General features: G+C 37.8%; 1 protein-coding gene and 1 long non-coding RNA gene across 2 annotated transcripts in view; one reads left to right on the plus strand and one right to left on the minus strand.

The window, feature by feature from the left end:
- LOC125235514 (UDP-glucosyltransferase 2) overlaps positions 1-16,983 on the minus strand; it is a 95,120-nt gene that overhangs the window by 13,605 nt on the left and 64,532 nt on the right. Inside the window, exons 3-4 of the mRNA XM_048142091.1 lie at positions 6,486-6,622; positions 3,790-3,973 (exon numbers count right to left, since the gene is read on the minus strand). Coding sequence (XP_047998048.1) covers positions 3,790-3,973; positions 6,486-6,622 — 321 coding nt within the window. The remainder of the gene's footprint in view (positions 1-3,789; positions 3,974-6,485; positions 6,623-16,983) is intronic.
- Positions 12,713-13,588, plus strand: LOC125235517. The gene is made up of 3 exons (XR_007178098.1): positions 12,713-12,807; positions 13,310-13,443; positions 13,567-13,588. It is a non-coding gene; the product is annotated as an uncharacterized LOC125235517 (long non-coding RNA).

Below are 16,983 nucleotides of genomic sequence, written 5' to 3' on the forward strand. Positions count from 1 at the left end.
AATCAAAATCAGTTCATCCGTTCGAGAGCTACGATGCCACAGACAGACACACACACAGACAGACAGACAGACATACACACAGACAGACACGTCAAACGTATAACACCCCGTCGTTTTTGCGTCGGGGGTTAAAAAGGTTTTAAGTAATACCGTTTTTCACTCAATAATACTTTTCAAACTTTATAACTGTGTAGCATAAAGTTATTATGCATGTTCAGACATTTTTTTTTCTATCTAGCCTATAATGGACACCATTATGCTGGGCAAAGGCCTCTCCCCTTAACCTCCATGAACCCGGTTTAGTGCCTCTTCCGGCCAGTTGGTAAGGAAGGTGTCTAGGTCATCCCTCCATCTTCTTCTGGACCTGCCGCGTCCACGCTCTATTTGTGGCATCCACTTGGTGGCTACACTAGCCCATCTGTGAGGATGCATGCGGCAGACGTGACCAGCCCAGTCCCATTTGAGCCTGGCAGTCCTCTCGCCGACGTCGGCAATGCGGGTTTTTGAACGCAGCGTGGTGTAAATATTTACCATTAATTAAATAGATTTCGTAATTAACTGAATGTTTGTCAGAAAGCCGAATTTATTTGTTTTACCTGAAATTATTCGGAAAGGCGCATTCAGATTATAGGAATAAAGAAATTTAATATTATGCAAACAATTTAAATGTACCAGTATCGTAAATAATTTAATTAAACTGATCAGAGCATTTTCTTAGTTAAGTATTGGCTATAAATTTTTGTTCATCGAGATTGAATGAGAAACGTTTCTTAAACAAAAGACGCTTAGAATTTATTGAAGACAGGATTATAGGACCTTTAACGAAAACGCTTTTTGATTGATTAAAGAGATAAATTACACAAATCCTTACCAAAGTGAATTTAAGAAGTACAGTTAGCGAAAAAACTGGTTTACCACTTATTGTGTTTCAATTCAAATAGTCTAAAAGAGGTAAACCACTTTCTTGGCTGACCGTACCAATTCCTCTACCTATATACTTCCGTATTAGTTCCAGGACCTAGATCAAATCAGCAAGCGGGGGGACCGTCACCTGACCACCTAGGACTCGAGAACTGGCACATCTCCCTTGCCAACCATGGATCTAAAAGGAAATCACCACTAAGCGATTTTGCGAGTAGTTCCACTCTCGTGGTTGAGTTACTTCCCCAGACCCTAAGGTCTAAAATTTCATCAGTCACGAACCATTTACCTTCCCCTCCTCTCATCCTAGCCCCCACCAGGTCGTGGGTCATGTAGTTCCTGACGAACGACACCAGACCTTCTGGGGCTATCTCCTCAATACCCTGGATACCGTTCAAATCAAGAGTGAACAGGCATCTTCTGGGCGAGCTCACTCCATCGTAGGCCACGTCTTTGCCTTAGGCTGGTCTGTGGCCAAGAGTAAGCCCATTTATAATAATTAAAAAAAATATGTTTAAACATAACTTCTATCTACTCATGCACGGATGCGAGACTTGGACACTGACTCTTTAAGAAGAAAACAAGTTACTGGTGGCAGAAAGGAAATTGCTAAGAAAGATCTCCGATCATCATTTTTTTTTTAATGACAGGACAGGAGGATACAAAAGCAAACGGCAAGTGGGCAAAGTGAGGAAGGCTGAGCAGGAAAGCGGACCCTGGCGCTAGGCCGAGAAAACGCAAGGTTGAAAAAGAGGAGAAGAGACAGGAGGATACAGCCCGCCTGATAACACCCAGTGACTGTAGCCTTATAGACGCGTTTAACTCCAGAGCTGGTACTCCCTTGCCAAGACTAACAGTAACACTTCAAATACTTTGGCAACCTTACCCATCAAAAGAACTCACTAAGCGTATGTTCTAGTGTGTTTTAACTGCGATTTCCTGGAGTTCTTTTGTTGTAAAGATACTTCCTTATCCGGGACTGATTTTTGAATCTGGAACGCATGAATTCGCCGTTCGTAAGTCTGTGGAAAACATAGAGGAATAAGTAAGGGAAGAGTTGTAACTCCATACATCAGTAAATGCGAGTTATTTGTAGTGACATCTATCGTCATTCACTCGTCAATCACGCGCCAACTAGCGTAAATTATCAGTACTGCTACTCGACACTAGGTGCCGACAGTATTGCGTCTGCCAAAAATGTAATATTAAAACAGTTTACACCTTATATTATAAGCTGAAGTAATTGAAAGCAAAGTACTGATTAATACTATTGTAATATTAGCTAAAAATTGTTGAGCAATAGACTTTTTGTTCGTCGTGACGTCTATTGACAAGTAGCAGTACTGATAATTTACGCTAGTTGGCGCGTGATTGACGAGTGAATGACGATAGATGTCACTACAAATAACTCGCATTTACTGATGTATGGAGTTACAACTCTTCCCTTACTTATTCCTCTATGGTGGAAAACGACGTAATGCTACGACTAGGGTTGCCAACCGTACTATATAATATAGTACTGTACTATATTTTGGCCCAGCGTACTATATTCTATATGAAGCATATATAGTACGCAAAAGTACTATATTTTTGGGGTCCATGCCAGTGGCGAATTTACACTAGGGTCAAACCGCCAGGAGCGGCGTTTTGATAATGAAAAATATTTCGCGCTCGCTCCGCTCGCGCTTTTATTCATATTTGTCCTTCACTGTACATTTCATTGCTTCGTTCTGTCCTGCAAATATTGCAGTTACGTATAAAGCCACCGTTGTTTGCAAACATTTGTATTTTTTCCATGATATATTAAATAACGACATTTCTTAAGGGGATTCTCTACTCCGATGAGCTTCGATTTGAATCCATTGGTATTATGAATATTACGATAGTTTCTAAAGCATATCATATTAACAGAATCGTCTTTAAACAAACTAGCATCCCATATTAATTAGGTACTCCTACTTCACAGCTCATTGATTCTGTGATATTTAGCATCAAAGTTGAACTATTTTAGGACCGAAACTGGTTCTTTGGTCAAAATTTTTGCCTTAATTAGTTTAAAATTAAAATCGCTTTTGCATTTTTATAAAAGTCTAGATTTCATTGAAGTAAAAATTTTGTAAAAATGTCAAATTTCATAAAAAATATAAGTACTTATAATATGGGTATTTTTTTTTAAATATGGGTCTTGTAAAAAAATTAAGTAGGTAACTAATGAAATTAAAAAAATATTAATAGGTACGTAAGTAAAAATTGCATACCTGTCAATACATTTAGAAAGTGATAGAAGACTCAATATTGCATATTTTTCGAAATACGCCATAATTATATATTGTTGGTGTTCAATAAAACATTTGGTACATTACATACAATAAATAAACTAGTTATATATTACGCTAAGTACAACATTCGACAACATGAAAGTTTGCTTTTTTAAAAAAGGCCAAATGTTAAGTTGGTAAATGTGAGCTTGGAAAATAAAACAATAAGTTGGGAAATGAACATTCGGCGAAATAAAATTGCGCGAAACGTGAGTTGGGAAGTGATATTCGGCCATACAACTTTCGACGATACTTAAATAAGAGAACCAATGCAACACAAAACTTGTCAAAAATCGATGAAAACCGAATGGAGCCCCTTAGAGTGGACAGAAAGAACGATCTCTACGACTTGGTTATCGATTATGTGTACCGTACTATATTTTATTTCGGTGTACTATATTTTTTAGATGGAATTTTCTAAAATACTATATTTCCCTAAAAAAAAGTTGGCAACCCTAGCTACGACTTCCGAACGGCGAATTCATGCGTTCGAGATTCAAAGATCGGTCTCCAGAACCTCTCTAGATCTTCATCAGTCATTACCATTTACCTCATATCCGTATCTGAAGATGTCCTTAACCGGCAGAGGTTCCTCTCCCCTCATCCTGGCCCCCACCAGATCGTGGGTCATGTAGTTCCTCACGTAAGACACCAGACCTTCGGGGGCGATCTCCTCCAGACCCTGGATGTGGAAGTCTGGGGGAAAGGCACTCATGAAGGTCACGTTGTGGCCCCTGGAAGATAAAATTATTGAAAGTGAGTAAATGATACAAATAGCTTAGGTACTACTCGAAATAATAGATAAGGCTACAAGAGGCGGCACGTAACTTTAGCGCATAGTGAAATGTGGAGGGGATAGCAGCGCTTGGGGACGCATACCCTTCGCCTCCTTTAATCCCCTGAGAGACCTGGGGGGTTACCATGACGTACTAAAGACGTTCAGTTTAGGTTGAGAGAACCCCTGTTTTCGACTTCTGCGCAATAACGGTCAGCGCTAAGGTTACGTGCCGCGACTTGTACTTTTAGTCAAGACAGCTTTTTTTAAGAACTGTCAAAACGAATTTGAACGATTAGCTCAGGGAATGAATATGAATTTGAGTTGAGTATCGTTGTAATCAACTAAATCAACTCATCCATACTTAATATTATAAATGGGAAAGTGTGTGTGTCTGTTTGTTTGTCCGTCTTTCATGGCAAAACGGAGCGACGAATTGACGTGATTTTTCTAGGTGGAGATAGTTGAAGGGATTGAAAGTGACATAGGCTACTTTTTGTCTCTTTCTACGCGAGCTAGTATACTATATGTATTTCTATCTGAGTTATTAAATAAAAATTAGATTTAAGTAATAACTGCTGTCCAAGTTTTACTTACCTATATTTATCTGATGATTTACTTCGTGCATGTTATAACATATTTTTCACCACACCAACTGTTAAAGGCTTACTTTGCTTTTCGAAAACAGATAGCAAAATTGCATTTTATCCACAAGAGTGCAAAGTAATCTCATACAAGTTTTAACTTGATGTCTTAAGCTGGCTGGTAGAATTTACCCATAAATGATGATTTTGAATCATAAATATTGAATAAATTGATGGATTTGATTTAATTTGATGTTTTATAGTTAGTATTTTGTTCGTGTTGGTGTGGTGAAAAATTTTGTGTTTCACTAGGTGGCAAAGTTTGTTTAACCTTCGTGCCTTGAAACCCTCGCAACGCTCAAGATTCCACTTTTTGAACCACTCGCTACGCTCGCGGTTCAACATTGGAATCTTTTGCTTGCTCGGGTATCAATACTGGCACGTGCAGTTAAACAACTACTTTGCCCCCTTGTAAAACAAATAACTATTATTTAATTACATGCAAGCTCTCTATTAGATTCATTATGACAAACGGATGGACGGCAGGCGTTTGCACATCTTATGTTTATAAGAATACCTTTTGTACCTTTCTACGATAACAAATGACGAGGTAACTACCTAATAAAACAAGTAAAACAACAGATAACACCTATATATAAGTAGATCTAATTTAGATTTCATGATTCTGATCCACACTAAACTACGCTTCACAAAAACAATTATCTTCAAACAGTTTTACACATAAGATATAATTGCTAGGTATAAGAAATAATATACGTCTAAATTATTTCCTTCCCCTCGTACACGTACAGAATATTAATTATAGCTTTGAGTTACACAAGGCTCATAGTAATGTTTATTTACGTACACATAACATACTTTATTATGTGTTAATTGTAATGTATGAGTAACATTGCTTAGATTTCTTTACTAGCAAGACCTTACATTTCGACACGTGACGAGACCTCTGGCAAAATCTCGTGGCATGATAATTTATTGAATACTTCACGTGCAGAGCCTAGCTCATATACGAGTTTCTTGGAACAGAAGAGTTATTTATTAGATTATCTACTGTTAAGAAAATATAGTCTATATAATAAGTCCCAAGTACCTTTTCAATTCCTTGTTGTTTCTGGTTTGGTCAGCATAATTAATTATTAGGTACTTACCAAAATTTGCGATGATTATGAACGAGGACGTTGTATCATAACAACAACAACAACAAGCATGGTCGCGCGATAAATGATAAAACATCGGGCCGTCTCTATCGCACTTACTAATAGCTACCATAATTGCCTGCCAGGAAAGCACCGACAGCCCGATTCTAACTTCAAATTAATATTAGCTCTAAACACCATATGAATTGCGTCGATCTGTATCTAATATGACGCATTTTTTTTTCTCAGAAACATCATTTTTCACATCACCACCGTAGGGTTATTTTACATTCTCGTCCAACCTTTAGAGCAGTGAAACTCCAAAAACTATATCATTATTATTTATAATGAAAATGAAATGAAAATGCTGTCGGACTACAAGGTAAGTAAGATCTTGAAGTTTTTAAAAGTTGACGCTAGAAAGTCCAAGAAAAAAATGTTGAGGCTTAGTTATTTGCCTGTGTGGTGACGGGTTAAGAATTTCACCACTCCCTTTCTTCCCGTGGGTGTCGTAGAAGGCGACTGAGGGATATGGGTTAAATTGTGGCGTAGGCGAGAGGCTGGCAACCTGTCACTGCAATGTCACAGTTTCGTTTTCTTTCAATCCCTTATTTGCCAAGAGTGGCACTGAAGCTTTAGTAGTTTCATGTGTTCTGCCTACCCCTGTATGGGATACAGGCGTGATTGTATGTATGTATGTATGTATGTATGTTAGTTATTTGATCCATACCTCCTAATAAGACCTCTGGACAGCTCCCAAAACGGCATCTTATGTGACTTGGTGCCGCCCATGGTGACCATCAGGATGTCGCTTCCGCAGACCGAAGCCAGCAGGATCGGCAGCCACAGGACTGGCCACCGGGCTAGCTGGAAATAAATAAACACTATTATTGCGAGATCCTGACGCTACCACTATAGCAGGAGTATTTGAGAGTTTATTTTTTTTCGCCACTTTTATGAAATGTGATATTGTTGAAAAAATTATGCTAATTCTATTCAGAATCACTAGCTTTTTCAATCCTAGTAGTTGAAAAATTTGTCACATACGATGTTTTCTTATTTTGTTACAATTTTCCGTACATGTTGTGTGGGACAAAAGAGGAAAGTAACAAAAATGTATGGAAATTCTGGGACACTTTTTGTCTCCCAGTGAGATTGAAAGTACTCGTGATTCTGAGTACAATTGACCTAAAATTCCCGAAAAAATAAAAATCAAAAAATGGCAAAAAAAGAAATGTTCATTTAATTAACATTAGATTAGACTTATATTGACCGGAATATAGACCGTGATTATCTATTTGATTTTTGTCGAGCTCCCGATGTTTCGACGCAGATGCATGCATCATGATCACGGAAAATAGAAGTACAATTGTGTTGCTTGCAAAATAAGGTAAAATGTTTCAATAGGCGTCGGAAGCCTAGCAGGGAAGAAAGAAATAAAGACTGGAATATCCCAACTTTTTCGTATCTGGGCGTTTTCCAAATTAAGTCCCGAGTATCGAATTTCACCAGATCTGGACGTGTTTGAGCTCATTCTTCTCAGAATTACGAGCTGATTCGATCCCGACGATAAAAAAATGTGTCCTAATTTTTGTTTTCCTATTACGTCACGATTTTAGTATGAACTTACTACGAGCGTGACGTATTGGAAACTCGAATTTTGTATGGAAAATTTGGGACACATTTTTTTTATCGTTGGGATCGAATCAGCTCGTGATTCTAAGAAGAATAAGCCCAAACACGTCCATCTGGTGAAATTCGATATTCGGGATTTAATTTGGAAAACGCCCATCTATCAAAACATATAAGGAGTGGAATTCCTTGCCGGCGGCTATATTTCCGAGCTCATATAACCCGGCAACCTTCAAATCAAGAGTGAACAGGCATCTTCTGGGCGAGCTCACGCCAATCGTAGGCCACGTCTTTGCCTTTGGCTAGTCTGTGGCCTAGAGTAAGCCCCATTTATAATAATAAAAAAAAAAAATTACTGCAACATAGGGGCCCATTTACCCGGCGGGCGAACTCGCATTTGATTTTAGTTGGTGCATTACGAACTTTTGACGTTATATACAGTTCAGGGTGCGTAGCCGAATGGCACAAACGCTCACGAAACGCTCACGAAACGAAACGCTAGTAGATATCTATCTCTATCGCTCGTGCAAATCGGCGCGACAGAGCCAGACTACCTTTCGTGGCGTTTCGTTTTCGTTTCGAGTCGCAGAAATGCCATTCGGCTACGGCACCTGCTCACCAATCAAATACCGCAATGTAATCAAACTCCATGCGAGTTCTCACCGTGCAAATGGGCCCTAAACCATAAAGCACAGACAGACAATCATTGTAATGTTCTTGAGATTCGGGTCTATGCCGTGAGACTTTATGCCATTGTATATATTATATATTGCATGACATTGTTCGTCGCCTCTGTGACTATAATAAAACCCACGTAACATGCTTAATATCAAGATAAATAATAACCCCCGAAGTGCGTTTTCACATTATCCGATCCGATATCGGATGTACGACCGATATCCCATATATTTAAGCCGCCATCTTTGATTTTCGCCTTAGAAATCCCTCCTACATCCGATATCGGATCGGATAATGTGAAAACGCACTTATTCATAAACGTACACTAAAGTTATCAAGCCGATAAAGTTCGTTTGTCCTTTTCTATCACCCCAATACGTCGGAAAGGGACAAAGGAACTTTATCGACTTGGTAACTTTCGTACGTTTTTGAATAAGAGGGAAAATATTTGACGAATTACTGTCAAGAATTGTGAAACCAACCTCCGAGACCAAGATGACAAATTGATTAATTGACGTACGGTAGAAAAGTAAGCAAACGGAATACTAGACAAAAGGTATTGTATAGGTAAAGGTATATACTAAGTGTTGGCTTTATATCATTAAACAATTTTTGACGTAGTGTACTTTATCAAGTAACGTACAGTAAGCTGCAAAAGAACATGGCGAATTTATCGATGAATTCTTATAATTTCTCCATGCAATTTTGCAGCTCAATGTACATTAGGGTGGGTCATTTTTACTTTTTTTTTGTTTGGAGGCACATTCACAAAAAGTAATTAATTAGTGTACAATTTTTATTTTCTATTTTTATGTTTATTTTTTTGCCTCCGGATTTCAGTTGAAGCTTTTGTATTTTGTATGGAGTAGGGTGTAAAAAGGTTTAAATTTATGAGGTTTTTTACTACATTTATTTTCTTTGAACCTTTAGCAAGCTATTACGATGCCAATAATGGTATATATTAATAGCAAAATATTAAATTAAAAGAGAATACATACATATACTCCGCACACCACACGAAATGTACAAAAAAATATATGAAAACTTCAAAGTGGATCCGGAGGCAGAAGATTAATTCAAATTGCAAAATAATTTGAAATACTGTTTATTTGCATCAGTTTGCATTTTTGGAACTGTAAAATGAAATGAAAATATAATACTTTTTTTCTCTCCATACAGGAGTGACCCACCCTACTGTACAATGTACATATTGTACATTGTACATAGTGTACATTCTACCGCGTCAATAACTTCATGGTAGTGGTTGCCCCAGTATCAGTTAACCACACTTATGCATATCGGTATTTCGCAAAGTGAAATGGCCAAGTGATCCAATTTTATTGCGCCAGAGCTGCGCCGGCGCACCGCAATAATCTTGTTTATTTGTACATTTTTATTAAATTTTGTAACTGTAATTAATTTTCGTAATTCGAAGGGTTTATGTGTTCTGATAATAGAGGTCGTCAATGCCATGTTGCATGTATAAGTAAACTAGCTTTTTCTAGCAGCTTCGCTCGCGTTAGCAGGAAACAAATAGTAGCCTATGTCACTCTCTATCCCTTCAACTATCTCCGCTTAAAAAATCACGTCATTTCGTCCCTCCGTTTTGCCGTGAAAGACGGACAAACAAACAGACACACACACTTTCCCATTTATAACATTAGCATGGATTAGGTAACAACATTTGAGAATCGTAAAGTAAATGAGTGTAATATAACCATTTGTTATGCTTTACCGAAGGACACAAAATTTTAATTTTGAAAAAACCCCCGACCGCCACATAGTGGTCCGATTTTCGTAAAACATGACTAACGCAGCTTTCAAACAAAAAACGAAACCTAAATCGGTTCATCCGTTCGAGAGCTGCGATGCCACAGAGAGACACACACAGACAGACAGATAAACAAACAGACAAGACACGTTAAACGTATAACGCCCCGTCGTTTTTGCGTGTCGTCATTGTCGTCACAAAACTGACAGCGAGTTAATTTAACCCCCGACGCAAAAACGACGGGGTGTTATAAATTTGACGTGTCTGTCTGTCGGTCCGTCTGTCTGTCTGTCTGTCTGTCTGTCATCATACGTCACAAAAAAAGTGTAAACTTTCTCCATACAATATCTTTTTCCCTGACGTTTACGCTATCGAGTAACGTATCGTCACACACTCGTGGTATGGTCCCTGACCGCGCATGCGTGACGTAACGGCACGCCAGTTACAACTATACTATCATATGTAATACCCGCGTAATGTGGAAGTAGGAACATTTGTAATTTGTTATGAATCTACTACAATACTTTAAATGACATTACATACCTTTTTTAGGGTTCCGTAGTCAACTAGGAACCCTTATAGTTTCGCCATGTCTGTCTGTCCGTCCGTCCGTCCGCGGATAATCTCAGTAATAGTAAGCACTAGAAAGCTGAGATTTGGTACCAATATGTATATCAATCACGCCAACAAAGTGCAAAAATAAAAAATGGAATAGAATGTTTTATTAGGGTACCCCCCGTACATATAAAGTGGGGGCTGATATTTTTTTTCATGCCAACCCCAACGTGTGATATATTTTTGGATAGGTATTTAAAAATGAATAAGTTTACTAAGATCGTTTTTTGATAATATTAATATTTTCGGAAATAATCGCTCCTAAAGGAAAAAAAGTGCGTCCCCCCCCTCTAACTTTTGAACCATATGTTTAAAAAATATGAAAAAAATCACAAAAGTAGAACTCTATAAAGACTTTCTAGGAAAATTGATTTGAACTTGATAGGTTCAGTAGTTTTTGAGAAAAATACGGAAAACTACGGAACCCTACACTGAGCGTGGCCCGACACGCTCTTGGCCGGTTTTTTAGTTTGAATAGGTAGACGTGTGACCACGATCACACCTGATGGTAAGTTTAGCAGACGAGACACTGTTGCCATCTAGTATCGAGTAGTCGTACTGATAATTCACGCTATTTGACGCGTGATTGACGCGTGATTGTCGCTAGATGTCACTTAACTATGCCTATACAAATAACCCGCATTTACTGATGTATGGAGTTGCAAATCTTCCCTTACTTATCACACACACTTTTATATAGACGCTCCTATTGGGCTATTGCACAATACACGCGCATCATATTCATTTATATATTATATATATAGTTTATATATTCAAATTCATATTGAGATTAATGGATGTCAATGTTTACAAAGGTAAAATCATGAGAAATCAGTCCATAAGTAGGTGTAAGTCTATGTCAATAGGTCAAAAAAGATTTTTGTTATTGTTCTCTTTTGTTACCCCATACAAACTATGTACATGTAGGAACATTTCTTTTTTTTTTGCCACTTTTATGAAGTGTGATATTTTTGAAAAAAAAAATTTCTACTCAAAATTACTAGCTTTTTCAATCCTAGTAGTTAAACAAAATTGTCCCATTCTTATATTGTTACCATTTTCCGTACATGTTGTATGGGGTAACAAAAGAGGAAAGTAACAAAAATGTATGGAGATTCTGGGACACTTTTGTCTCCCAGTGAGATCGAAAGTACTCGTGATTCTGAGTACAATTGACCTAAAATTCCCTAATACAAAAAAAAAATTGTGGCAAAAAAAAAGAAATGCTCGTAAAATGGTAACACGACAAGAAAAACCGTACTTAATTAAAATTGTAAGATCTAAAGTGAATCTGAATAAAAATATGATGCAAAATTAACAGATTCACATTCAAACTAACGGGCCGATTTTTGAGTCTCACACGTTCGAATTCAGAAAATTGTCACTGAAAATAATAAGCAAGTCACCGTTTTCAACCGGTATTTTAGTGACAAAATCCCGTATGCGAGATTCAAAAATCGCCCTCTTTTTTTTTTTTAATTAGCCTCTTTTGTGTCCCACTGCTGGGCAAAGGCCTCCCCTCGCTTTCTCCACTCGACCCTGTTGTTGGCATTTTCCCACCATTTCGAGTAGAATGCGTCCAGGGGCCCGTTTCTCGAAAGGTACAAGCCTTGTATAACAAGTGCGCGAACTGTCAAATCGTATGGGTTGTCATGGAAACACACTTGTAATACAAGGCTTGTACCTTTCGAGAAACGGGCCACAGGTCGTCCCGCCATCTCCTTTTTGGTCTGCCTGCACCCCGGCCTGCCCCGTCTATGGTGTAATGGCATATTAGCCACTTTCCGTGTTTAGCAGTAACACAATGGTTTACTGCGACATAACGCATATTGCTTGGTCAGCGACAACCCAAACATGTATATATAGGCACACCTTTATACAATAAATGGGAATTGATTGGGATTCATTACTTTAAGCTTTATCTACTACTTGTATCTATCTATCATTTAACTTCATCTCATACCGTGAAGCTGCTCATCCACAGCCGTAATAACTATCTAATTATTACATGGCGACCCTGCCAGGATAATTATTACAATGGTGTTTCGCGGGTCCCAGTCTGTAAATCGCCCTCTATGTGGTCAAAAATGAAGACACGCTCAATTTCTTTTATTTTTTACCGAGAACTGTGCCTTCCTTCAAGAGATATTTTAAAAACCACAATTACATACATACATACATATGTATGTATGTATGGGTAGGCAGAGCACTACCACAAAAATCACAATTAAGAAAGAAAGAAGAAGAAAGAAAAAGTATTTATTAGCACAAAATACAATATCAATAACTATCTAAAACTAAAACCAAACAAACCAAAAAAATTATAAGTTGCGCTAAATGGTCCTTACTCAGCTAGGTGCACAGACCAACCCCTATAGACATCCATTACAAGACGACTCGCGGTCGCCAGCCTTCCTAGTATTTGCACTGATATAAGCGCGGGCGCTCGCCGTGCCCGATCAGTAGCGACCAAGTAACAGACCCGAAAGCAGCGCGTGTGTTTCGCAGTAAAAAAATTGAAAAAGGGTATTTTGATGTCTTAAAGATGTCCACCTGTAGTGTGAAATGGTGTGGAAAGGTAACAAGAAGCTCAAATTTAAAAACAGACGTCATTACATTCCACATAAAAGTCATATTTATAATTTATAGCCGGCATAGGTCAACTTACATTGGCCACTTACGCGTCAGTAAAGGGACAGTCCCTTTCATCTGGCGCGACTGCCCGCCGTCCTTGAAACGGCCAATCACAGCGCGCTTAACACATTCCCCGCCCGCTCCTCGCACCCCTGGCACTGGTGACTCGTATCGCGAACAAAATATACAAGACTGCTACTCTATAGGAGGTTCTCTGTGGCTAGGTGTCACGGTATGCGCCACATGGCACACTCCGCAACGCTGGTTTTCTGTAAGGCCTAGAAGATGGACTAGGTGGCACTAAGTAAATGGACTATGTACAATTTAGACGACACTAAGAAACTAAATAACATAAAAAGTCTTTTTTCATGCCGATGACATCAATTTGACGTCACGCTGCATATAGGATGATTCAAAAGTTTTATTTAATAATTAATCATTATTCATCAGTCATTTTAATCATGACTTCAATACTAAAAAGTCTTAGAATGTTTGTGGTGTAATGTATGTACATGTAAATGTGTGTGAGTGTGCACGGTTGCCTAAGTTTAAATATTGATAACCAATTAAAATCGTCAGTATAACCGGTTATTTACTTAACTAATACCATCCTGTTAACGAATATTACAACAATAGATATTTTTTGTTGCTTTAGCCATAAAACAGAGTAGGTAAATAATTGCTATAAGCAATGTCTAAGAAATCGTTTTCAAATATTTTGGTTTGGTCCCCATCTTTAGTTATACTTCCGTGGTCCCCATTAACTAGAAATGACGTAAGTGTCAAATTATGACGTACAGTACAAACGGGCTAGCTAGTCGCATTTTGTTAGTAACTCATTCTTCACTAGAGCTTTAACAGTAGTACAATACAATACAATACAATAAAGAGTACCTCCTATCGTACAGTGTGGCCACTCCCGCTCCCCGCTGAAAGTGGCGCCTACTCCCTCTCGGTTACCTCACAGTTACCGCCTGTCAAAAACGCGAACAGTCGACCTATTATATTTCACTCATACAAGCATAGTACGCGTTCACCTACACGAGCTTAGAATGTGTGCTAGGAACGCGCCTCATTCATAATATGTTCGATCGCCAGTGTCTAAGGTGTGGTAGTACCCTTGGTTCTACTCTAGCACTTTTTCTCTAGCCGTCTTTCGAGAAATTCTCGACAAGCGTGTTCCTCGACGGAGGGACCCGTTTACTTCAACTTGTTTCAACAAGTTAATTATATTTGCATTATTGGAAACTTAAGCCGCGTAGGTGAAGGTTGAAAGGTCAATGAACTCCTTGGCACAGACTTGATATTAGTTATATAAGCCATCGCTACTGAACTTTAACCAATAACCAGTCACATTATAGGTACTCATGTGCAATAAGCTTTATACAATTATACACCGTGTTTTTTTTACACCACCGTTAAATTCGACACGTCGTTAGGTTCATTATTAGGAACCACCCTTTTTATTAAATTCACAAAAAAATATTTTTCATCGTTTTCATACATAATAAATTAATTTATTAGTGTGAGAGACCCTTAAGAATTACATTCAAGTTAGTGTCAAGTGATTGACGGCACATGTCAAAACAAATAACATTAGGAATTGGTAAAGGCTGTGACACACGTGTTCAGCAATTATGTTTATTTTTTTAATAACTCGATAACCGCAAGAGTTAAGACGCTAGTTTCTTAGAGAAATTAATTATATTTGATGTAGTAATGAATTTTCCCTTAAAGTTAACGGAATTCAATAAAAACAGGGTGTAGATTACTGCTGAGCCTTACTGAGTCAGTTATATTTGTATCTTAATAAAATAAATAAATAAATAAATATGTATGTTAATATACCAATAAATTTCTGACCAAAAGCTTACATCACGCTAAATGATTGTGCGCGAGAACAGATGTCACAGCTATACGTAATGGCCCATTTTGCGTATTACAAAATCTTAATGGGTGGCAATTAATTATTAAATTAATTTAATTGTAAATACTTTAGAACATTTAACCACATTATATTGTGTTAGGTACTTCAGTTGTTTGTGATTTCAATAATTATAATGGTTTGCCCTGAACACGATGTATTTTAGGAGCAGAAGAGAACAGGAAATACATAGAGTCGTGATTTAAAGGCGACATATTTGATTTTTGCCCTTCATCATTATCATTATTAACATCATCATTATTAACTAATTTATTATTTGAAAACTGACAGAGGTCAGCGGTGACCGTAGGAGTAGGACTGGCAGCTTCCTCGCCCAAATAATAAGCCTAGCGATACAGCGAGGAAATGCTGCCAGTGTCTACGGCACCATGCCTAAGGAGTTCACCTAGTTTTTAATATTTTTAGTTTAAGTTATTATTAGTATTATTGTTTTTATTTATAATTTTGTATCCAATAAATTGTACAATAATAATATATAAAAAAATAGTGGACATTTACTATGTAGGTACCCTACATACACCTACGAAAAGCAAAAAAACTTTATTTATGTATTTAACAGAAATTATTTATCAAGTAAGTACCTAACTTTTGTTAATGAGCCTACCATGTCGGACCAATATCCCATACATTACAGGTGCCATCTTGGATTTTTTCTATTGAAATCCTTCCTACATCCGATATCGGATCGGATAATGTGAAAACGCACTAACGTTGTGAATTTTACGGAAACGAAAAAAACACGGTGTACCATACAGGGTGCAATAAAAAAGATCGTTCAAATATTGCATAGTTGCTTTTGAGGTCATAATGAACAACTTTTATTATGGGACCAATGCTGAAATGGTGAAAAAAAAATTGGCTCTTCCATAGAAATGAGCTCACTCCATCGTAGGCCACTTCTTTGCCTTTGGCTAGTCTGTGGCCAAGAGTAAGCCCATTTATAATAAAAAAAAAAAAAAAAAGAGCGGCATCATGACAATCATGACAGTCGAAATGTATGAAACAGTCAAAATTTATTTTGCGATTTCAGCATTAATAAAAGTTATTCAGTATGACCTCAAAAGTCACTATGCAAAGTTTGAACGGTCCTTTTTAGGGTTCCGTAGTCAACTAGGATAATCTCAGTAACCGTGAGCACTAGAAAGCTGAAATTTGGTACCAATATGTATATTGTATATCAATCACGCCGACAAAGTGCAAAAATAAAAAATCGAAAAAATATTTTAATAGGTTAACCCCCCCACATGTAAAGTGGGGAGTGATTTTTTTTTACGGGAAACTACGGAACCCTACACTGAGCATGGCCCGACACGCTCTTGGCCGGTTTTTTTTATTTCACCGTGTATTACAAACCTAAGGCTGTGTCGTGTCATATCCACGCTGTCAAAAGCTACCTGGGGGGTTACCATGACGTGCTAAAGCCGTTCAGTTTAGGTTGAGAGAGAGGGACGGAGCTATGTAACTGCTATAGCTGTGTCCCTTTCTCTCAACCTAAACTGAACGGCTTTAGTACGTCATGGTAATGTTTTAATCGTTTCGTCGTACAGATTCATTAGGTATGCTGCTCAGTCTGTACCTATCGGGTGGTCTACCTAATAAGTCTAACACTAATAGGCTCTATTGTACCGCAGTACACACTTGTTAAGGGGCGTTAAGCTAAAAAAAAGCATCCACCATACTATTCATTGGAAAAATATATCGTCACTACTTTAAAAAAAACTTGTAACTTCGTCTGTCAATGAAAAGAAAATTGTAGTAAGTATGTATGGAATGCATATAGACTTACTGCGTTTTAACTTTGAGGAACAGCGTGAGATATGAGATTTTTTTAAAGTAGTGACGATATGTCGATTATAGCGAATTTTCTGCGAACTATTGTCGTCTTGGCTAGGCCCATCTCAAGAATAGGTGTGTCGCACAAATTATCTCTACTTAATTACTATTAAAATATAC

Source organism: Leguminivora glycinivorella, chromosome 17 (genome assembly GCF_023078275.1).
Source record: "Leguminivora glycinivorella isolate SPB_JAAS2020 chromosome 17, LegGlyc_1.1, whole genome shotgun sequence".
NCBI lineage: Eukaryota > Metazoa > Arthropoda > Insecta > Lepidoptera > Tortricidae > Leguminivora > Leguminivora glycinivorella.